This window comes from Thunnus thynnus, chromosome 12, assembly GCF_963924715.1.
Source record: "Thunnus thynnus chromosome 12, fThuThy2.1, whole genome shotgun sequence".
Lineage (NCBI taxonomy): Eukaryota > Metazoa > Chordata > Actinopteri > Scombriformes > Scombridae > Thunnus > Thunnus thynnus.
This window is the reverse complement of record NC_089528.1, coordinates 9,610,507-9,632,826: the sequence shown is the minus strand read 5'-3', so window position 1 is coordinate 9,632,826 and position 22,320 is coordinate 9,610,507. Positions and strand designations below refer to the sequence as shown.

Genomic DNA, 22,320 nt, shown 5'->3' with positions numbered 1-22,320 from the left:
GTTGTTTATTGTCTTCTTAAGCGTCTGAGATGAATTAATTTTTTTTTAAAAAAAGAAGAAAAAGAAAACCTGTTTAAACTTGAGGCGCTAAAAAACATATTTTTGCAGTGCAGCAGCGACACCGTGTGGCCAAATGTGGGATAATATCAGGTCGATTAGACATGCAGGAAGTAGGGGACACCGGCGGGCGTCGCTGTTGAGCGCGTTGTGCGCCGCTTTGACTGCACAGACAGCAGAAGTCAACCAAACTATTTCTGCTACAGCTGATTCGGTCGCCATCTTTTGTCGCGAACATAAACAACAGCGGCGCGTTTGCGTTGGCTTTTACATGTATCGCTGCCGTTTGGAAGGAAGCGACAGCAGTCACCCCGCCGGAGCGCCGAGCTTTTCCACCGAAGATGACAGTTGATTTGTTCCGCTGAGCCGCCGTGTCAGCCGGGTGAGCGAGCAGCAGCAGCAGCGGGGTCGTCAGCTGATGTTACACGGCTTGTAAACGGGTTGTTTTGTGAGCGAGCAGGATGCCATGACAACGGTGCGGCTGTCATTAGCGCACTCCGGGGCTGTTTAGCGATTTGAGCTCGCTATGTGTCTGTCTTTGTGCGGATAATAAACGAGAAATGCAGTGCTAGTGTTTAAACCATGTCACGATAACACCACCTAAATAAAACCAGCTGACATGAGTGCGCCAGGCTTATCAGGCCGTTGTGTTATCCGAGCTAAAAGAGCTGCTAGTGTTTCAGAACACCTGAGTTGCTGCTCTGAATTTTGCTATAACCTGTTTTTCCACAGACATGGGAGTCCTGTGTGGATTTCCTCACCGGGAGGGAGCGGGGGTTTAAAGGGGGCGGGGAGGGCAGCAGAGGGGCCTTGCTGCTCGTCAGCCCCTGCAGAGATGGACCAGGAGTACGAGAGACGTCTGCTAAGGCAAATCAACCACCAGAACCTGCCGACAGAGGCCCGCCTGACCAAGGTGAGATCCAGAGAGGGAAGAGATCTCTGTTTTAATAACTGCTGGTGCATGCACGACTATCCAGATATGATTATTATAACATAGACTGATTGCCTGACTGGAATTAATAATTCTGCTTATCCACACAGTATGGTATGACCAGGGGCCAATCTAGGAATATTAGGTCCCTTGAATAATATAACCATGGGCCCCATCTATTTTACTATATAATAATAACCTTTTTGGAATTTTAATGTCTTTACTGTCTCTCTCTCTCTGTCCGTCCCAGTGTGTAAGTGCTACCTGCAGTCCTGTCAGTGTTAAGTCAGGGGACCGCTTCATTCCCACACGCGCTGGAAGCAACTGGAGCATCAACTTCCACTATGCCAATGTGAGCAGTTTATTTATACTATATCTACTCAGTCAGCTGTTCACTTGACTTGCCACATTGATGCACAAGAGCACTTAACAGCCCAGCACAGTGGTTCTCAATTTTATTCACCGCAAGGACCCCTAAACTGACACAAATTAGATCACGGACCTCCATTTGATAAGATTTTGTTCCCGGGTCCCCATCTGATAAGATTTTTGCTTTTAGATGTTTTATTACAGTAAGTGTATGAAACCCATGAGCAAAATAGTCACACATTGTCATTTTGTTACTTATGGATGGACTTACAGTGAAAATAAATTATTTCCCTTTTTGCCGTGGACCCCTTGAAACCCCCTCAAGGACCCCAGAGGGTCCCTGGATCCCACTTTGAGAACCACTGGCCCAGTAATCAAAAGCTGTAGCTATACTTACTGTCACTTTCTCTACAGGAGAACTGTCGCTCTCCCAACCAGAACCATAAAGCGAAGGATGCCAGTTCAGATTCAAGCAAAGGTCAGAATTCCGCTGTGGAGGCTATTTGAACTTATGCTTTGTATTTTTTTTTTTTTTTTAATCCTTGGCCTTAACTCCCAAACATCACCGCTTTCTCTGCCACCACCTCCAGATGCTGTGGCGTATGCTGCCCTGTTGAGGAATGAGTTGCTGGGGGCAGGGATAGAGACCGTGCCAGACCCTCACACGGACGACCGGCGGCATGCAGTCCTCTCTCAAGACTCTCACAGCCTGTTTAGGGTACGAGTCATGAAAAAATGAAAAGTTCACATAATCTGTGTAGTGCTTTCAATTGCTAGAGTGACTCAACGGTATAAATTCTAGCTAAGATTGTGCCGTGTGTGTTCATTCTCTACAGTACACTGTCCACACGAAGAGAGTGCCTTTCGATAGCGATAATGAAGTCTCACCGTACTCCCTTTCTCCACTTAGTAACAAGAGGTATGAAATATCTCTCTTGCTGCACACTGAACAGATGTTGCACTTTAGCTACGCTTCCAGGTAACTGGTTAGTTAACTTTCCTCATTTCTTTTTTGATGTTCCTGTAGTCACAAGCTGCTCCGCTCTCCTCGTAAACCAGCCCGGAAGATCTCCAAGATCCCCTTCAAAGTGCTGGACGCTCCAGAGCTGCAGGATGACTTCTACCTCAACCTGGTAGACTGGTCAGCAGGCAACCTGCTCAGTGTCGGCCTGGGAGCCTGCGTCTACCTGTGGAGTGCCTGCACCAGCCAGGTCAGAGGAAGACTTTGTTGAGTTTGAGTTTTAATGTGTTATTTCTCCTCAGTTGCCAGTCGATGGCTAGAAGGGAAGGAATATAGTCTGAGTGTCTCTGAAAAGTGTTTTTTAGGCTGTTGCTAAATTGTAAATGTCTTTTGTGTGTCATAACAGGTGACAAGGTTATGTGACCTCTCGGTGGACGGGGACTCTGTTACTTCAGTGTGTTGGAACGAGAGGGTGAGTTGCCAGTACTGAATCTACAGTTAATGAACAATAGTGATATAAGAGAAACAATAATGGTTTATAGAAATAGATAACAGTCTGATTGCCCCGGAATTTGATCTGACTTTGGCTCTGGTCCCAACAGGGAAGTCTGGTCGCTGTTGGAACCCACAAGGGGTATGTTCAGATCTGGGACGCAGCAGGAGGGAGGAAGCTGACCAGTCTGGAGGGTCACTCAGCTCGTGTAGGTCAGTCATAGACACAGAAAAGTGAAATCGCACACAGCTGGTTACAATCTGTCTGAGTCTGTCTTTAGGGAAAGACAGAGACATGCACACTAAATGGAAAAAATGAGAATGTTCTAGCAGAGGTTAAAAAATCTTTGGTTTTTCAGAATTTTCAGCTGTTTTTAAAAAATTTTTTTTTTTTTTTTACTAAATTTGTTATTATCATATATCAAGAAACACCAAATGGGGTTTTTGATAGTTTCAATGAAATATGAGACCCTCTCCTCTTCCCCTTTGTGCCCAAGGTGCCCTGGCGTGGAATGGGGAGCAGCTGTCGTCGGGAAGTCGGGACAGAGTGATCCTACAGCGGGACGTCAGAACCCCTCCTTCTGCTGAGAGGAGGTTACAAGGTCACCGGCAGGAAGTGTGTGGTCTCAAATGGTCCCCCGACCACCAACACCTTGCGTCCGGAGGCAATGACAACAAGGTGAGAGATGAAGAATTTAAATTTATCCGGTTATTTTGTTAGTGAATAAGATAAAACAAATTAAGTTTTATCTTTAAAGGACATGAAACACTTAAAGTCAACTTATCCAGCTGTTACTGATCTTACACTAAACATATCTTTCCTGTCAGTTGCTGGTGTGGAACAGCTCCAGCCTGCTCCCCGTGCAGCAGTACAGCGACCACCTGGCAGCAGTCAAGGCCATTGCCTGGTCCCCCCACCAACACGGGCTGCTGGCGTCAGGCGGCGGCACCGCCGACCGCTGCCTGCGCTTCTGGAACACGCTGACGGGCCAGGCGCTGCAGAGCACAGACACCGGCTCCCAGGTCTGCAACCTGGCCTGGTCCAAACATGCCAATGAACTGGTGAGGACACATATACACACACACACACACACACTCACACATACATGAGCCCCTTACACACATGCAGTGTTCAGGAACATTTCCTTGAATTGATATTCAGTGAAATCTGTACCGTCAATTTCCCACCTCAAGACCTTGTAACATTTAAGGGAAAATGTCGGTACGACTGTGTTGTGAACTAAAGCAGTAACATTGCAGGGACAAGCACGTAAAGGGTTACATCCGTCTGACGAAAAGCTGCTTTCATATGGAGCGACAACCAATCACAAGACTTGACGTGTGGGTGACGTACTGCAAGTAAAGAGGTGCTTGGTTTTGCCTCGTGTGTCACAAACTTTCTCATATTGCAGCTAAACAGTAAAATATGTTTCTGGAGACATTTGAGGCGAGAAATAGGCAATTCAGTAACAGAATTTTAATTGATATTTGATTTGTTTTTTGACTTGTTTTACTGCCATCTACTGGACTGTCCCTTGCCCCATCTATTCCAGCATTGTCATGGCATGTGTGAAAAGACGCAAGACGGAAATGTTCCTGAATGTAGCTGCGTGTGTGAATAGAGAAAATCACTAGCGGTGCCTGAAAGGTTGTCCCAGTAATTTACAGGGAACTATGTGTGAAAGAGAATTTAGTTAATATATTTGCTGTTTTATAGGGAACTAAATCTTTGTAGCTACTGTAGATATTGGTCTAGCCATGCAGTAGATTTAATACATATTTAAATGGTAAGTATACAGTTTTTGTTGACAGTCAGAGCTCTTGATTCATTTTTGAGGCTGTAGTTAGTGGTGGTGTAATATTCCACCCTCCTAATATTTGTAAATAGGGACAGACTGAATAGATAGATACAATGATACATGTTTCTCCATAATTTATTCCTGTGCAAAACAACAGAATTCCAGGATAGAAATGTAAATTTTTTCACACTTTTTGAGTTACTCTGCTTTTTTCCCTTTAAGGTGAGCACTCACGGCTACTCTCAGAACCAGATCTTGGTGTGGAAGTATCCGTCACTAACACAGGTGGCCAAGTTGACAGGACACTCCTACAGGGTGCTGTATCTGGTAAGACTACAGGTCAAATCAACCGCCCGTACATGTACAATGCAACTGTTGGCTCAATCCTGCTTTCAGCTTCTAAAATGGCAAAAATAACACATGTTTTCATACATTTATCTCTAAAGAACTTTGAGCTTTTTAAGGATTTTAAATGTCCATCTAGCAATACACATGTACTAACTATTATCCCCTCTCAGGCCGTGTCACCAGATGGGGAGGCCATCGTCACAGGCGCTGGAGATGAGACACTACGGTTTTGGAACGTCTTCAGTAAGACACGTTGCACCAAGGTACACATTTTGTCAATTATAAAGCCACATTATCAGTCTGACACCGTAACCTGTCTGACACCTATTTTTTAACTAGTAAATGAAGATCTTAAAGGAACCTCAATGTTTTTCTAAATCTCACCTCTCAGAAAACACTTAGGGCTCTTTGTGTTGATGAAGCAAAACTATTTCTTTAAAGCTGTTATGTCATTTAAGTCATTTAAATTTCCTTGAAATTAATGTCCCACTGATATACACATAAAGGCAAATGTGCATTCAAGGACAGTTTGACATATTTTCATGTATTCATTACATTTGAATCTCCTTGTTTTCCTCAGGAATCAAAGTCAGTGCTGAACCTCTTCACCAGAATACGATAGTGGACGGCCCGGATCAGGACTGGTTCAGTTTAATAAGCTGTGGTTGAACTGCACAGAGTCACCAACGACACTCACAGACTATCTCCTACACCACTCTCAAGTGCACCGACCACCACTACAACAGTACTTCTCAAATCCTCCTTTTTTTTTTTTCTACAAAGGATGCAGTCCCAACTCTCAACGACAACTGCCACCCCTCACAGTGATGTCACTGATTAAAAAAAAACAAAAAACGAACAAGCAGTCTACTGTCAGGACATGTCTGCTTAAAAAAAGTTAGTCTTGTTTTCCTTTCTGTTGTGGAAGTGATGAAATTGTTTTATGATATATTAGCAGAAGTATATGTGTACAAGAGTTCTAAGCTATATAATGTAACGACGTCACATTTTTAAAAAGGCTCTCCTTTGTAGCAGAGAGAAGAAGAAGCCTGGCTCGGGTGGGATTGATGGGGGGGGGGGGGGGTTTCTATATTTTGATAATGTGTGAATATGATCTACAAACAGTATACAACAGAAGAGAAACAATAAATAAGTGAACACACACACAGTTGCTCATGCAGCTGCAACAAATTGTTTATTAGTGTTTTTTTTTTTGTTTTTTTTTTAAAGTTTCTCTTTTGAATCCATGTACGTCACATCTGGGGATAAAGAAGGGACACTAACTGTTACCATGACACTTATTTTTCGTTCTGCTGCTTTCAAACTGACAATGGTGTTTTATTAAAAAAACATGTTGCACAAAGCCCACTCATGCTAATATTAGCAATTTTCACAGTCCGCTTAGTCTGTGTTTCTGCTTTGGTTCAGTCCAAGTATCATGGTTGTTGAGTCCAGTGTCACCTCCCCATGTGAGCAGTCCTATTTGGCTCCATTTGTCCCTGAAACAGCTTCAGATGGGGGTTTTATTTTGGAGGGGGGGGGGGTCACTTTTTCCCTGTCTGCAAGGAAAGGTGAGATGCAAAACTAGCAGCTCAGGCTAGTAATCTGAGTATCCAGACCCCTGCAGGCCTCGGCAGAGCAGCGAGAACTCCTTCACAATCTCCTTAACGCGGTGCTTGTTGGTTTGCTCCCTGGGAAGAAACACCAATTTGTGTCACTTGGGCACAAATCTGTCATCCAAGTCAATGATTTGTGATGTATTTTATATCCTACGCTTAAAGTGAGAACACCATCCAATAATATGGAAAACGTTACAGCCATTAAGAGTGGAAATATAAAGGGTGTTAAAAGCTGTGCAGTATTAACATTATTACCGCTAATTATGACATGCATGCTTTTTGTTGATATTTTCTCCATTGATTTGACGCACTTTTACCAACTATGTTTGAAGACAGCAAACGCAGAATTCATAACTTCAAATGCATTAGCTTAACTTCCTTGTTCTTTTCACAGCAATCACAGAAAACATGATTTGCAAAATACTTAATACAAATGCAGCTGACAGTCAGCTCAATATTTCTGGGCTTTTCCCTAATGAAGAGAAATCTGTTTCTGTTGTGTCAGCTCATTCATTGTGAGAATATGTGAGGTACAACATTTTTGACTCTGTACTCTGCAGGAAGCCACATGTAAAGATAGATAAGTAGATACCGGGTTACCTATGACCTAAAATAGAGAAAAAAAGCTGCAGTGCAGTGTTTCAAGCCCAGCCAACAATAACAATATGGGCTCTCTTCCTGAAAGTGTGGCATTTCAAAAAATTACAAACACTACATAATGTCATGTTTAAGTTGAACTCTGATGAAATCACTGCAGTCGTGACAACATTGAAATTGATGCACTGTGATGAAAAGAAGGTTGTTTGTTATTTTGACCTTTTGAGTGAGTTTTTCTTTGCAGTATTTTATATTAAGACGTGTGCAGAGTTTTGAGAACACATTTTGGAGACTGCATATGAAAATGAAAACAGTTTTGTTTGTTTGTGTCACCTATTCTCAATATTGGGTTTTTATTACCTTAGAAGCTGCTGACTGAAGGTGTGTTTCTGCTCTGTGGAGACCTGGGCAGAGGGGAACCCTGGCGCCTGGAGTGTTTCTTTGAGCCACTGGGACAGCAGGGCAGGACAGTGTCTGTTTAGACTCAGCAACACTTCAGAGAAGTGCTCTGTCAGACTGCGAGGAGACCCGCCTCCAACTGCCTGAGACAGCAATAAAAACACAGTGTAATACCATCAGTAGACAGTTTGATGACAGTTTTATATTAGACTAAATCTCAGGGATAAAATACATGCACTGGATTTGAACTCTAAGCTGATAATTAGTTTACAAAAGACTGGGTGGGTATTCTCTGAAATGATTTTAATGATGATTCATAATTTCTTTACACATGGGACTGATGATTAAAAAAGTCTACTTATCACATTGTGTCTTGTCTAAAGTCTGGTTCACCTGGAGTACAGTCTCTGTCAGGAGCTTCCCGTCACTCTGCAGCACTTCACCTAGAGATGGCATGTCTTTACAACGAGGCAACAGCTCTGTCTGCCAGAGATAAGGCAGAAATCACAAGACTTTATGAGCTGATGAGTTGAAATTAGACACAAATGACGGTATAAAATTAAATCTTGCATGCTTCTGTCTCAACTTACAAAGAACATACTGGCAGCTTTTACTGTGGGTGTCTCTGGAAATTTAAGTGATAGAATCCCTGGATAAAACAAAGAAGAAACAAAAGATTTTTAAATGAGCGCAATTGGCTGTTTATAACAAATTTTCAAGATAATGAATAACATTGCATTACACGAAACATGTAGAAGGGATAAAAATCTTAACACACCATGCATTATAATCAGTTTTGACACACTTTTTTTTTGGAATTTACTAATCCTCAAAGGGTGGAGACAGTTTAATTCTGGAAATATGTATTAAATATCTGAGTCATATCCGTAGCAATGACACGTATACAGACAAAAATGTATTTATACTCACCACAGTAAAACAGCGCTTTAATATCCAGCTCATCAGACAGGTACAAATCAGGCTTCCTTTTAAGAATCTAACAGTGAAGAACACACAAAATATTGAGGCAAATTACTCTGTGTGATGCAGAAGTGCATAAAGATGGACAAGTGTGTTCAACCAACCTGAGCATGAAGGTGCATAAATGATTCTGCTATATCAGGATGATCCCTTGGACCTGTAAAATAAATACAAAATGAAATGAAGACAAAGCTACTGTGTGTGTCCAAAAATAAATAAAGTGATATTTATCTGCAGCCGTAAACAATATTACCTTGTTGAAATATGGTGAGTGTAGCAGAAGTCAATACTATAATAAGGCTTTTAATGGAAGACATGTGATGTTCCTCTCCAGCAAATATGAGAACCATCTAAAAAAAAGAAAGAAAGAATGACATCTGAGCCCAAAGGCATGTTGGAGTCTTCATTACATTTCGAGGGATAATGCTTTTATTCAGGCTCTGATCTGTGGAGGTGTACCTGACGTGCCAGGTCCAGAGCTGAGGCTTGTGGGAAGGCACTATAGATCTGCCCCAGCATCTCACTCAGCTGAGCCACCATGGGCCCGAAATCATGTAGGAGGGTTCGAACTGACTTATCAAATACCCCACACACCGCCTGGAGGGGGGAAAAGGGAGTACTGTGAGCAGGTGTGAATCAGTACACAGACACACACACACACACACAAATCATACATGCACAGACACACACATAACACCATACACATACATATTTTTGCAAGCAGTAAAAACCCTCCTACCTCGACTACCTCTGAGTCATCGAGCCATTTGCTGAGGACGGTCTGGATCAACGTGAACACTTGCTGTAGCACAACCACAACCTAAAAAATTGAAATACAATTTGGTGTCAGTTGTACATTAATATATACAATACTTAGTGGATTTTATGGGTTTGGACTGACATGCTCGCAATAGATTAATCCCTTCTAAAATAAACCAGCTGCCTCCGTCACTAGTGGATTGATTTCTGAGCCTTTCCAATTTATTCGATCCACAAGACAGGGGTGCCCACTATCACCAGCCTGATCATTTTGGCGCTAGAGACTCTTGCCTGTGCAATTAGAGTACAGAAATTACCATTCCAGGTCATTAATTCAAAGCTAATTCTTTATCCGGATTATATTATTTTAAGTTAATCAAATTCTACATACATCAAACAAACATCCAGGACTCCTGCAATCAATTTGATAAAATGTAAAAAGATGAACAATCTCTCTGTTATCCTCATGGGGTAGGGAGGAGGGTATTTGTAACCATAAAAAACAGTAGAACACTAGAGACAACAGTGGCCTTCATGTTCCTGATATTTATTTGTATTATCTTTTATATAATGCAAGATATTCATTGTCGTGGTGCTCCAAAGCTATAAATACTACAGGTAGGTAGGAATCGCTGGAATATTTTATGGGCAGAATAATTGATTTAATTACATTTAATATTAATACAAAAAATGTTACTTGTTATCTATGAAGTTGTTTTTTTGCAGAACATATAAACATTTTGCATGCTCAGGGGAAATGATGCACAATGTCAGTTCTGAGGATAAAACCACAAATGACTTAATTATTAAGAAACAGTTGATATAGGATGAGGTTTATTTCCTGGCTCAGTACTGAGGATAAATAATACAGTACATGAGACAGGATTTGTGGCACCTATGAGCATAAGTAAATAATTTCCACAAAGGTATTGTATGTGATCACTACAACATGAACTTACTGGGTTGCGTGTGGTCTGGGAGGGTGTGAGTCTGGGGTTGACTGCTCCCTCTACACCGTCTGCCTGTCTGTTAATGTCCAGAGTAGTAAAGAGACTGGACAGCATCCCCAGGATGTGGATGATGGACTGTTTGTTAGTGGGATCAGGCTGTAGAGAGAGAGAACGTGGAGGGTCTGAAATGAACAGTAGATGTCTTGCGGTGACAGCATCCATAGAAGACAAAGATCAAATGTGAAGGAAATAGAGAGAGCAAGGAGCAATTTTACCGTAGTTATTGTAAAAGTTGTGTCAGTGTTTGCAGATGCAAAAATGCTGCTATAAAAGAAAGTCGTTTGTGTCAGAGACAGTCAACACCTGGCTAAGAGTGTCAGTTAGCTCATTAAAATGTATTTTATCTGCACTCTCATAACTGTGCTCCACATTATCTTGATCTCAAGTGTGCCCAATGTGACACGATATTTACAATTGAGGTAGTATTACCTATATTAAGCATACTTTTAATTAATAGAGACATTTTGCACAGTATGTATTACATAAATCTTAAAAATGTAACAATAGTTGCTTTGAAAGAAAATCCATTATCAATATTTAAATATATTCAATTCAATTTTACTTGCAGTATACTTATATTATTATTAAAATTACTATATTGAATTGATTTGTACTGCAATCAATAACCTGAGTATTAGTGAAATTTTATTATTCATTTTTTATTAATTTTATTAATTGTAAAATATTTACATTGCGATGTGGGAAAAGCGCTAAGAATACATTTAATAACAACTTAACTGGTATTGACTGTTTAGTTATTGTACAGTAAGTGTACTTGAATACCTCTACTCTAATGTTATACTGAAAACAGACTACAGACCTTTATTCATATTGATTAAAGCATAATTATTACAATTGAAACAGTGCTGCGTTTTTGTACACTTACTTTATAAGTACAGTGAAGTACTACAAGAGGGATAAAACACTTAAAAGTAGTAAAGTTAAATACAATTTTATTTCAAGTATAATATATAGTTTGTACTTGGTCACCACCACCTCTGCTACAGTTATTATTTTACGTTCACTGGGTTTGCTGTCTGAATTGCATGAAGTTCTTTTGATGTACCTCCTGCTGGGCCAGTGTATCCAGCTGCTGGACGTGAGGGGTGATGAGCGAGTGGAGTCTGCCCAGAATCTCCTCTACCGGCAGAGCGGACAGCAGGAAACCCAGAGCCTGCATGAGCCACATGCACTGGCTGCTCTGCACACAGACACACACAAACATACAGTACACATCATAAATGCTGTCCTCAAAGATACAGTTGGTGCACTAATGTTTCCAGGATAAGACGGAACTGTTAAATGTTGAAGGCTGTTTACTCACCTTATGGATTTCTTTAACCAGCACATCCTACAGAAAAAGTGTCAGTAAGTTTACAAAACAGTAATCACACCAGTGTTTAAAATGCACATAGCACCTTTACAGATAAAGCTGTGTGTCTGACCTGAGACACAGTCAGTATGTCCTGAGCGTAGGGGCCGAGGTCGTGCCGACACTCCCTGCAGATCCTCTTCAGAGTTGATACACTGGACACAGACAGCTCGGTCTTCACAAGACCCTGGAGCACCATGGGTAAAATGCCACCAAGCATCACTGGGTGGTCGGCCAGCCACTCAGCCAGGGATCCTGGGCAACAGGGGAAAAGCAGAAGAGAGACACGGAAACTTAAATTAAAATGTGTTTGTTACAGTTCAAACACAAAAATGAAAGTCTATTGCTATAAAAGCTAAATTAGTAATAATTTGGTGTAAATTTTGACTGTTTGGTGTTTCAAACTAACTGGCTCCTTTCCCTACCATTATACTTTTAAGTTAAAGTAAAGTAGTAGTAGGAAAGAAATATGAGCCAGCATATATAACATAAGTAATTAAAAAAAAGTTACCTATTGTGTACATGACAGTGTCGGCCAGCATAACATTGCTGATGTTGATTCTAGGGATGAGGCCAATAAGACCAGGGATAACATCAGAGTAGTTTACATCTATGGTCTCAGCGATGGACTGGAAGCCAAATAATAAGGCTTCTGTGTCCTTGAAAAGGAGAAAGCATGATATTAGATCATGTGAAGAGGAGGAGGAAACACAATCAGAAGGTGTTAGGTATGCACAGTTCCACAAACTAAGAAAGGAATGGGAAAATTCACACAAGAAAAACAGATTTGCTGTGTAAAAATATTCTGATAGCTGATGTACATGAAAACAGGTTTATGATCACACATTATAAACACTGTCTGAACATGCATTTAATTTTCACAGTAAGTGTTTTCATGGGATTACATTACCTGCCATACTGCTGACTGTTGGGGGTCCATCAGCTGCCCGCCCAGCCTGTCATAGAGGTTACTGAGCAGCTCTGCCCCCAACATTTCATAGACGTACATCAGAGTGTCAGAGATGTCCACTCTGAAATGCAAAAAATACACATAAACATCCCTGGAAATCAAAGCTCAATCTGAATCAACCGTGTGAAAGAACAAGTTAGAGTGGGAGTTAATGGTGTAGTAAAGAAACTGTGTGTAGATTTACTTTTTGTTTGTAGTGTGAGTGGACAAAAATCTAGTTAGAGCTCCTTAAAAACCTCCTTTAATTTCCCGTCTTACCTGTAGATTCTGAACTGCTCCTTGTCATCAGAGGACCAGGATGTGTACTCCTCCTGGGAGGGATAGTGGGATTTATGTAGCAACACGTCCACCAGTTGGAAGTAAACTGGCCGGTAGACCTGCAAGTAAACGGCCTGCTTCTCCTCCTCAAATGACAAGATGTCATCCTGAACAGGCAGGAAATAATGAGAGAGGAAACCAGTGATTGCATCTAGATCCATTTTTAGAGAGTTACATAATAACAAATGTCTGACTTACTGAACTGCAAGCAAAAGATATTTCACACAGAAAGTAAAATCATTCCAGCATAATTCATACCTGCAGAGTGTACCAGAAGGTGAGTGTAAGGGAACTGGTGGTCTCACTGACTGGGTAGTGCCCTGGGATACCAGTACAGAACAGAATCATGTTGACCAAGGCCAGATACTCTTGCCAGTGCTCCACCTGTTCCAACAAAACCCTGTCATACGCAAACACAACGATCCAAATTAAGAAATAAAAGCCATATATTGAGGGTGATCGATATAGGTGATAGATGGGGTTGTGTGCGCATCCTTGTGTACCTGGAGTGAGTTTCCCCCATAGCGACGGCAATACGACAGATACCGTGTGAGATCTCCATGTCCCTGTCCTGAGCCGCCGTCTTCAGCTGGTCATGGAGACCCAACACCAGAGGCATCAGGTTCACCAGAGCATCGATGTACCTGCACACACATGATTGTGCTACCTCACATGTAATCATATTGATTCACATATGAAAGTTGACTATGAGTAAAGTCAATTCAATTTTATTTATATAAACCCAGTACGTATCTCACCTCTGGCAGTCAGGCTGTGAGATGGCGTTTACTATCGTCTCAACAGCTGTGTCAAACAGCTCTGGGTTGGACAGTGCGGTGAAACAGTCCTGGACCAGCTCCTGGCTCTCCCCTAACGGCACGTCCAGCCCCACCCAGCTGGACAGGCAGCGGAGCACCTTCTCCTTCACCTGGTTCGACGAGTCCTGGCTTTGGAGCAGCTGACGCAGCATGGGACACACCACCGTCCACTCCCCAGCCAGGGCTTCCCTCAGCTGGGCTCGTCGAGCTTGAACCAGCCGGCTGCTCTGGAACTCCTCTGGAAGTACGGTGAGGAGCTCCAGCAGTGCGAGGCAGTGCGCCTGAGGGTCCTGTGTGGCCTCTGCACCAGAGCCGCCTTCAGGTTCAGGTTTCTGTGGCTGGAAGGCTCTCACCATGTCTGCCACCGGCTGGGACCAAGCCTGGGGAATTAAATTAAGAGCCATAGATGCCAGGGCTACACACAGCCTAGTCAACACCATCTTGGGCCCAGAGGAGAAGTGCAAAATGTGGGAGAGGAGCTGCATCCTCAGGCTCTCATGCTGGTCTGTGGGGAGGTCGCTCCAGTGACGGGAGATCTTGGTGTGGAGGGTGCTGGCGCCAAAAAACTGAACCTCTGGGAGCTTTAAAGAGATAGATTCACACTGCAGCATGAAGATATTGTAACAGATACTGTAACACCCGCTTTAAACTCAGCACACAGCCTTAGTAGCAGATGAGTGTGCAATAGTATAGATGTTTCAAGCAAGAGCACACAAACAGACCTTGTCAGGGCTGAGCAGGACCCAGCAGAACTGCCATGCCTGTGCAGACGCCTGGGCTTGGGTCAGCCACTTCTGGGCCACATTCTTACGCTCCATGTCTGGGTCAAAGTACAGCTGGTAGAGGGCCTGCAGGAGGAGAGAAGAGCCAAAGCAGAGGGAACACTTCAATAAAAAGTATGGTAATGAATCAAAAATCATTATCAAGTTTAATAATCAATCAATATTCAGATATTTCCTATGTATTTGGATTGGGGAGGTATGGTAGTCACAATAAACACGTGCATATGTGTTTTATCTTGTGTGACGGGTACACAAAAGTCATTTTAAATTTAATTGCAGAGCTGCACTTACAACTAACATTAATAATCATGCATGTTAGATGACCAGCTGTTTGAATAGAGTAAAAAAAAATGTGTTGTCATAGCAACTAATCCAAAGCACATGGTGTTAGTTATTATTAGGACAGCATATGCTTATAGCTGGTATCATGTTACAAAAGGTCCAGAGAACCTAATCTCCCTATGTTAGACTACAATTAACAAATGCAGTTTACCTTTATACGCCGCCATTGTTTTACTGTTAGTCAAGTTATTGTATAAAATATGAGATGATGCTGCAACTCTTTTTTTAATACTGAAATCAGCGGCTGTTTTTTGAGTGGAGTAGCAGAAGCTGCATCTGTGGGCCTCATTCAATCTACAGTCATTCAGTGAAGCGGCTGAATATTCACAAGTAACTCACCGACTCCACATTCTCCACGGTTAACTCCAACTCCACCGGGCCGTCTCCCGGATTGGCTGGAGGCTCCATCTGGCTCAACGTGAAGGTCTCTTCCTGTTGCCTCTGGATATCCTTTAGAAATCAAAGGCTGATGGGTAAAAACTAATGACTTAAAACGAGCGTACACTGTCCTCTAAAGCAGGCTGACAGAGGACGCAGCGGGTCATTCAGCTGTCCATACAGTACACGTGTGGGCAGTGCGCTCAGGCATGACGACATACTGACCTCTGTGGGGACTGAAAAGTTGTTGCCTCACATTACCACCAGCAAACACTGACACCTATACACTGTCACCGTTTAATGTCTATAAAGCAATCTCAGCACCAAGCCTACATTCATAAAGAACACAGTCAAAGTGCCCACAGCTTGATAGTGTGTGCCACAACGCTCTACAACAGGCGCTCCTGACGCAGACAACTGCGTCTCTGACGCACTGGCATCTGATTGGAGTGCGCCATCAGCCCTCCACAGCTGAGCAACGGTGAGTGCGAACTGATGCTTTTCAGAGGAACAGATGCAGAGATGAGTTACTGTGAAGGAAGAAAAACACGAAGCTGGAAGTGAAAGATGAATTTGCAGTGGGATCTGTGACATTTCTTTGCTCTTCGGAATAAAGACGCGTGTGTCTCTGCTGCTCCCACCGCCGCCTGCTTGCAGCCAGACATGCTGCCCCACCCCTACTTCTCTTCTGCCCGACTCCCTCAGGATATTTTTAGCGCTGATGATGTGCCCTGTCAAATCACGTAACGGAAACAACCTCAGAACGAAAGAACAGAGCTGCTGTGGAGAGCCCACTCAGTCCAGTTTTCTTGTGATCTCCAGGGGAAAGCCACGAGTGAGATGAAATTTGAAATTAATTTGGTGTTTTGCGTGTTGGTGGTCCTTACCGGCTCATCGCAGACAAGAGGTAGGGTGTGTGTGTGTGTGTGGAGGGGTGGGGGGTAAAGGGGGTGGGTTGGGTTTGATGTGGATAGACTTGACATCCTGCTGACGTGAATTGGACTCGTTATTGATTCAGCACATGATGCTCTCGAAGGTCTATTGATATAGTGAAAGTTCATGCAGGGTATTTGGTTCATTTTATCAAAATTCAATTATGTTTAGTCCTTTTAGCAACTTAATACAGTCCACTGAGCATCTGTGCAGAATGTTCGAAGATAATTCTGCTTTTCTTATCAAAGTGTTGATCGAGGTGAGCATTTCTTTCTCTATGTGTCACTCCTTCACTCATTTTATTATATTTGTGTCCACCATTCTCCTATTTATTTATTAGAACTTTTTAGCCACATGAATGCTTCATTTAGACTCATTTTCACGATTAACTTCATTTAATGCAGAACACTGAATGCAAAATGAATAACCCTCAAAAGTGCAATCAGCCCCCATAGTTTAAAATTGAAATTGCAATATGTGTCTGGTGATTATTATTTTATTGGTCAATAAATTTGAGAACTGACAAAAAAAATTAATTGTTGAAAATGAGTAATTTTCCACACAGAAATACCACAAATTATTTGGTTTCAGCTTTTCCAGTGTGACAATTTTCTGATGTTCTTCTCCTTTATGATAGTTAATTTAATATCTTTGGTCAGACAAAACAAGCCATTTCAATTCTGCTCTGGGAAATTGTGAGAGGTAATTTTCTGACATTTTACAGACACAGTGCTTCATAGATTAACTGAGAAAATAATCAGCAGATAAATTGAAAACATCCATAATCATTAGCTGCAGCCCTACACTATTCTTGAAGATAATATGCTTTATAATGATAAAATAAATGTATTTTACAGGTCAGAGCAGTGCTTTGCCTCCTGTCCTCACCCTGGCTGCCTTCCCAAGTCATGCTGACTTCACAGCATCTCCTGACCTGACAGAGAATCCTGGGAACGAGGTCCCACAGCAGACACATAATCCTGCAGCCAGGGATGAAACCTCAGCCGAAACCACAACCATTACCAAGATCGAAGGGACAATCCATTCAGAAACTGCGACAAATGCAGTGCACACGACGCACACGATGTACACAACGCACACAATGCACACATTGGCCCCGAGCTCTGTAGCGGCTCCATCTCAACACGTGAATGTAACAGTTGTCATGACTGCTCAGCCTGGTACCACCTCTCCATCAGGTAATCAAGACAAACCGGCATGCCCTGTTATGCATCTTTTTGAGACCTACTAACAACTGGAAAATAAATTAAGCCCAACATTTGCTCCATATTTCTATAACTGAGCATCTATAATTTTCCAGTCCAGTCTATTTACTTTGTCCAGAGTCTTAAAATAAACATCCCACACACTGAAAGCCGCCTGTTTGCAAACACAGACGCTTTCCTCAGAATCAGCTCCAGTGCCAGCAGGAGCGTAGTCTCCCCCCTGACCTCCACGTGATTGGTCTGAGATTGAGAATGTGTGTCGTAACCTGTTTTAAGAGATTTCCTTTTATAGATCAGATAAATATAACCTCATCAGCTGATGCTGTGTTGCCTCTTTGAGCTGCTCGAAAATAACAAACAATATCCAGATTGCACTCTCCTGCCCCCTCTCAAGCTGCTGTCATCACTAGGATATTAGGATGTTGTTGCTAAACTGCCTGTCAGCTCATAGACAATACTTTGCCATTTTCATTTGGCCGTTTTGTCCTCAGGAGCATCCAATGACTGCCTGTCTCTTTCATTCTATCCTGCACATGAACTGCAGAGGTGTAGTCTGACTGGTAATTACACCATGCACATTTACGATGTTTCCCAACCCCCCCTGCACAGCTGTCACCATGAGCTGTCAAACTTGATGTAAACAGCCACACATGTTTAAAGTAAGGTGAGACTGTACCCATGTTGAAAGTGGGAAAAGGCAGCAAAAGGAAGTGTTACCATCTGAACGTATAGCACCAGTCAAAAGTTTCGACACAGCTTCCCATTTTCTTGATTGGGAAAGTGTGTTCAGACTTTTGACTGGTGCTGTATATTTAATTGATTTATAGAGAAAATAAAAACTTTAATCAAAACAATGAAGCAGTGTGGAGCAAGAAAAACGGAAACTCAGTACAACAGTCCTGTAAAAAATACTATCTTTGTGAAACTTATTTTTAACTGTTGTAACTGGTGCTGCTACTAACAATTATTTTCATTATCAATATAACTGCTGATGATTTTCTTGATTAATCAATTCATTGTTTGGTCTATAAAAAGTCAGAAAATTGTGGAAAATGCCCATCAAAAGTTCCCAGAGCCCTAACTATCATAAACAAGTCAGAAAACAGAAAATATTTACATTTGAGAATTGACTAATTGATTAATAGACTAATTGTTGCAGCTCTAGTGTGTCAGAGTGGTGTTGGTTCATCTGAATATGGCAGTTTTTGAGGCTGTAATTTATGTTGTTGATTTGGATTGTATTATTTTTTAAGGTGTTTTTGCTCCTAATGAAGTAAAATGCAGTCCTACATGCATTATAATGAAACACCACCCAAGACTGCCCCTTACAAGTATGTCTAGTCAAGTCAAGTCATTCCAATGTTTGATCAAACAACAAATCATTCCTTTAATGTTATTAAGTTATGTGATTTAAGTTGACTCTCCTGTGCAAAAACCAAAATGATGTTCAAGATGGTTTGTGTGGAAGTCTGAAGCTGCCATTGCAAAACTGGAACAGTGACTCACTGCAGCAGTAAACAAAGTGTGATATCTACCACCATGCTGGTTGATCCGATGCATGAAAACAGGTTATTGCCATTGTGGCTACTGCAGGACAGAAGAAGACAAAATCATTTTTGGAAAGAAGCTTTAATGTCTGTATGAATGATCCATTTTCATGAGCAGGGTGGTGTACAGTTACCTCTGGCTGCTGTGTGTATGGTTCACTTCCTTTGAAAAATTCTCTGTATTGTTTTGAATTGACACAGCACTGCCCTCACATCCCCACTTTCAGCTGCTCCAAACAGCCTTTCATCCACACCGACCGTACAGAGCACCACCCCTCAACAGCACGTTTCAACCACTGAAGGCAGAGCCTCCCTGACCACAAACCCCCTCACCGCCTTTTCATCTCAGCCAACCCAGGATACAAACTCCACAGCCCACGCCTCCACACAGCCACATTCTGAAGCACTGACAACAGCCACCGCACAGACAACATCAACCACAGGACGCCCTCTGACCTCAGCTCCAGGCCCGGGCCCTGTTGGACCGACACACCAGGAGGTCCCATCTGAGCTTAATGTTGGAGATGAAGGTAAGGGGACGGGCAGGTGAGGGAGTATGGTTTTAAACAGTAGTCACTCTTAAATTAAATTATGTTGTGTTCAGATTTATAACAGCTTCTTTCCCTTCTTTTGTGTCTGTTTCCGTGTCATGTAGAATTCAAGGGACCCCGCTACCGCTCAAGCTCCCCTCTAGACCCCCTGCTCGCTGGTCTGCTGTCAGTCTTTATTGTCACCACTGCAATCGTCTTTGTCGTCCTCTTCCTCAAGTTCCGCCAGCGGACCAACCACCCGGAGTTCCACCGACTGCAGGATCTACCCATGGTAAGATACACTTCTTTATGCATTACAGGGTAGTAAGGTTGTTAAAAATACCCTCCTTGATTTTGTTTCAGTGATTAAAGGGTCAGGTTTTTTTTTACCATTAAGGTCAGTTTACTTGTCATGAGGAGAACTATTCAGCCTGGAAAAACAGTGGTATAATGTCATCAGTGGCTCTCAAGGGAGCTTTATAAAGTCTGAGAAAATAACCTTGATGATGTCATCAGGGTTATCTTGGCTTGGGCTTTTGACTTAAATGTCTTGACAGAAAGGCTGGGTTACAAACTGACCTTGTGGAATTTGAAACGTGGCCATTTACCAGAAAGCGAGGGTCTGATGAAAGATGCTATCCTGTGTCATTATTGGAAATGTAGGATCCAGTGTTTTTGGAACTTTTTTGGAGCTTGACCTACAGAAAAGATTTTAATTCATCATATTTTGGCAGCATCAATTTATACCCTTCTTTTTTTATCTGTCTGAGCAAGTTGTCCAACTTTTTTTCCAAGTGCAACACTAAATTTTTGAGTTCCCCTTCGACTGGTGGTTTGAAAGTCTTTTTTTAGATTATCAAACATGACGTATAACTCATTGGGGCACAACTTCTCCATTCTTCTCTCAATGTTAAATCATTCTCAAAGGTCAGCGGCCCAGCTAATTACACATATTACACTATATCAAGTATCAAATGTATTAGTACATACATTACAAGGAGAGATAATGAGAATATACACAAATATAAAAATAAAAAAGAAATCAATGGCCAGTTCATATGTTTAGTCTCACAACTCCTGATTCTCTATATATCTATATACTATAGGCTACTATAGTATATCTATGGAGCCTCTGGAACCCTGTGAACGTAGGAGCTCTGTGTAAAATCAAGCACATAATTCACCTTGATCCATTTTTTTACCTTTGCACTTAACAATTTACCATTTTTTGGTAGACCTAATGTTCTGTTTTTTGGAATTTAGTATTCTGACACGTTTTTCTGAGCTTGGTTAGTGTTTTAAAGTTACTGTATATTATACTGAGCTTAATATATGCACTTGGCAGACTCATCTTGTTGTATCCATCTTCTCCAGGATGATTTGATGGAGGACACGCCACTCTCCAGATACACCTACTGATGGAAGCATTCTGTCACTTCCACTACTCAGAGAACAGAAGCAAAGCAGACACCAAAGGACGACCAGCAAGGATCTGAGTAAAGCCTCTGCCTGGATGCAGCTGCATCTCTGCGGATGAGTTTTCCCCTGTCACTGAGAGATTTGGGTCAGTGATAAAAAATTTATCTGTGGTTCCATGAGAAGGATTCGTAAATGGGAGATTTCTGCATAACTTTTTTCCACATTCCCTTTAAACTTCCGGAGATCTTCAGTCTGGTGGGAACCTTTTTGTGTGCTTTCTTTCCTGAGGCGAGTAAATAGTACCTCTGCACCCCTGACTGACTCCTTAAGTATGCACAGCACTTTAATGTGGCATGAATGGCCACAATGCCCCCTAGGGGACATCTGAGGTAATGTGGATCAAGGTTGCATGAAGTCCTCCACTGTAATTAAGAGACAACCTCAGGAATACGATGGTGAGACACAGACAGAGTGAGGAAATTAAGTGCTTCAGGACACATTGGAAAGTTGCCCCAAAACTATTACTATAAGTAATATCATTTAGGATCCCTTAGCTGACCAAATATTAAAGAAGTGCACTTTGAAACCAAACTGCCAGGTTGCACAGGTTGTCTTAAAATGACATCTAAGGGTCTTACAGAAAATCAACACAAAAATCAGGAGATTTTAAAAATTCAGAAGCCATATTTTTGGAAAAATTGACATGCCAGTTCCCTTGGAGGCCACTCATTCAATTGTACAAATTCAAGTCAGAGTTTTTCAAGTCAGAGTTTTTCAAATTGATACATGGGAAATATATAATGTTTCAGCCTTTAATGTGTACTTATAAGTGTTAATCATGTCAAATGCTGGTATAAAAAAACTTGAATTTGGTTAACCTGTTGTTGATGTGTAATTCAGCCGTGCACACTGAAAAGAGACCCTGCTACACGAAACAAACACTTTAATGTGAGTAAACTGTAAGGATAAAACACACTTTTATTGTTAAATGTGTTGTAAAATTCGTATTTATAAAGGATGTATGTGTTTCTGCACAGGTTGTGTCTTTCTAATGCTTTAAGTTTAGGTAATGAGAAGCAGCATCGGGGAGTTCACAAGTTATTGTTAGCTGTATATCTGTATTAGCTGGAGTATCATGCAAATGTGCTAGAACTGAGCTGTTGCATCAGTTTTTACCTGCTGTCATTTCTGAGTTACCCTGCTGTTAAGTGCCAACAGTGATGTATGATAATATGCCATTGAATTGTGGACTATAAGAACTTATTGATAGAAGAATTTCCTGTTTGATAATAAAACAGAAACCACTATATTGCTGGCAGGGTGGGATGCTGGTTCATTACTGCTACAGTATGTGGGTGAGTTC

General features: G+C 41.9%; 3 protein-coding genes across 4 annotated transcripts; 2 read left to right on the top strand and 1 right to left on the bottom strand.

Annotated features, from left to right (window-relative positions):
• The first annotated feature begins 215 nt into the window (after nucleotides 1–215).
• Nucleotides 216–8,055, top strand: fzr1b (fizzy/cell division cycle 20 related 1b). Its single transcript, XM_067605229.1, has 14 exons — nucleotides 216–439; nucleotides 790–970; nucleotides 1,239–1,340; nucleotides 1,772–1,835; nucleotides 1,948–2,075; nucleotides 2,194–2,276; nucleotides 2,385–2,568; nucleotides 2,725–2,790; nucleotides 2,921–3,023; nucleotides 3,308–3,489; nucleotides 3,639–3,872; nucleotides 4,832–4,936; nucleotides 5,128–5,220; nucleotides 5,538–8,055. The coding sequence occupies exons 2-14, from the start codon at nucleotides 893–895 to the stop codon at nucleotides 5,577–5,579; spliced, it is 1,464 nt and encodes a 487-aa protein (XP_067461330.1). The 5' UTR covers nucleotides 216–439; nucleotides 790–892; the 3' UTR covers nucleotides 5,580–8,055.
• LOC137193833 (importin-13-like) lies at nucleotides 6,491–16,300 on the bottom strand. 2 transcript variants are annotated; one of them, XM_067605227.1, is made up of 22 exons: nucleotides 16,190–16,300; nucleotides 15,264–15,374; nucleotides 14,523–14,648; nucleotides 13,741–14,381; nucleotides 13,486–13,626; nucleotides 13,241–13,382; nucleotides 12,923–13,089; nucleotides 12,605–12,725; nucleotides 12,206–12,353; nucleotides 11,768–11,949; nucleotides 11,647–11,673; nucleotides 11,389–11,523; nucleotides 10,272–10,418; nucleotides 9,293–9,373; nucleotides 9,013–9,150; nucleotides 8,807–8,903; nucleotides 8,658–8,710; nucleotides 8,503–8,569; nucleotides 8,163–8,221; nucleotides 7,966–8,055; nucleotides 7,534–7,715; nucleotides 6,491–6,648 (listed from the first exon to the last, which is right to left on the bottom strand). In XM_067605227.1, the coding sequence occupies exons 1-22, from the start codon at nucleotides 16,283–16,285 to the stop codon at nucleotides 6,555–6,557; spliced, it is 3,045 nt and encodes a 1,014-aa protein (XP_067461328.1). In that variant the 5' UTR covers nucleotides 16,286–16,300; the 3' UTR covers nucleotides 6,491–6,554. The 2 variants fall into 2 exon arrangements, with proteins under 2 accessions (XP_067461328.1, XP_067461329.1); XM_067605228.1 differs by lacking the exon at nucleotides 16,190–16,300 and adding an exon at nucleotides 15,528–15,770.
• LOC137193836 (mucin-7-like) lies at nucleotides 15,970–22,300 on the top strand. The gene is made up of 5 exons (XM_067605230.1): nucleotides 15,970–16,209; nucleotides 17,093–17,434; nucleotides 19,236–19,538; nucleotides 19,664–19,830; nucleotides 20,913–22,300. Exons 1-5 carry the CDS (start codon nucleotides 16,143–16,145, stop codon nucleotides 20,955–20,957), a joined length of 924 nt encoding a protein of 307 aa, XP_067461331.1. The 5' UTR covers nucleotides 15,970–16,142; the 3' UTR covers nucleotides 20,958–22,300.
• The last annotated feature ends 20 nt before the right edge of the window (nucleotides 22,301–22,320 follow it).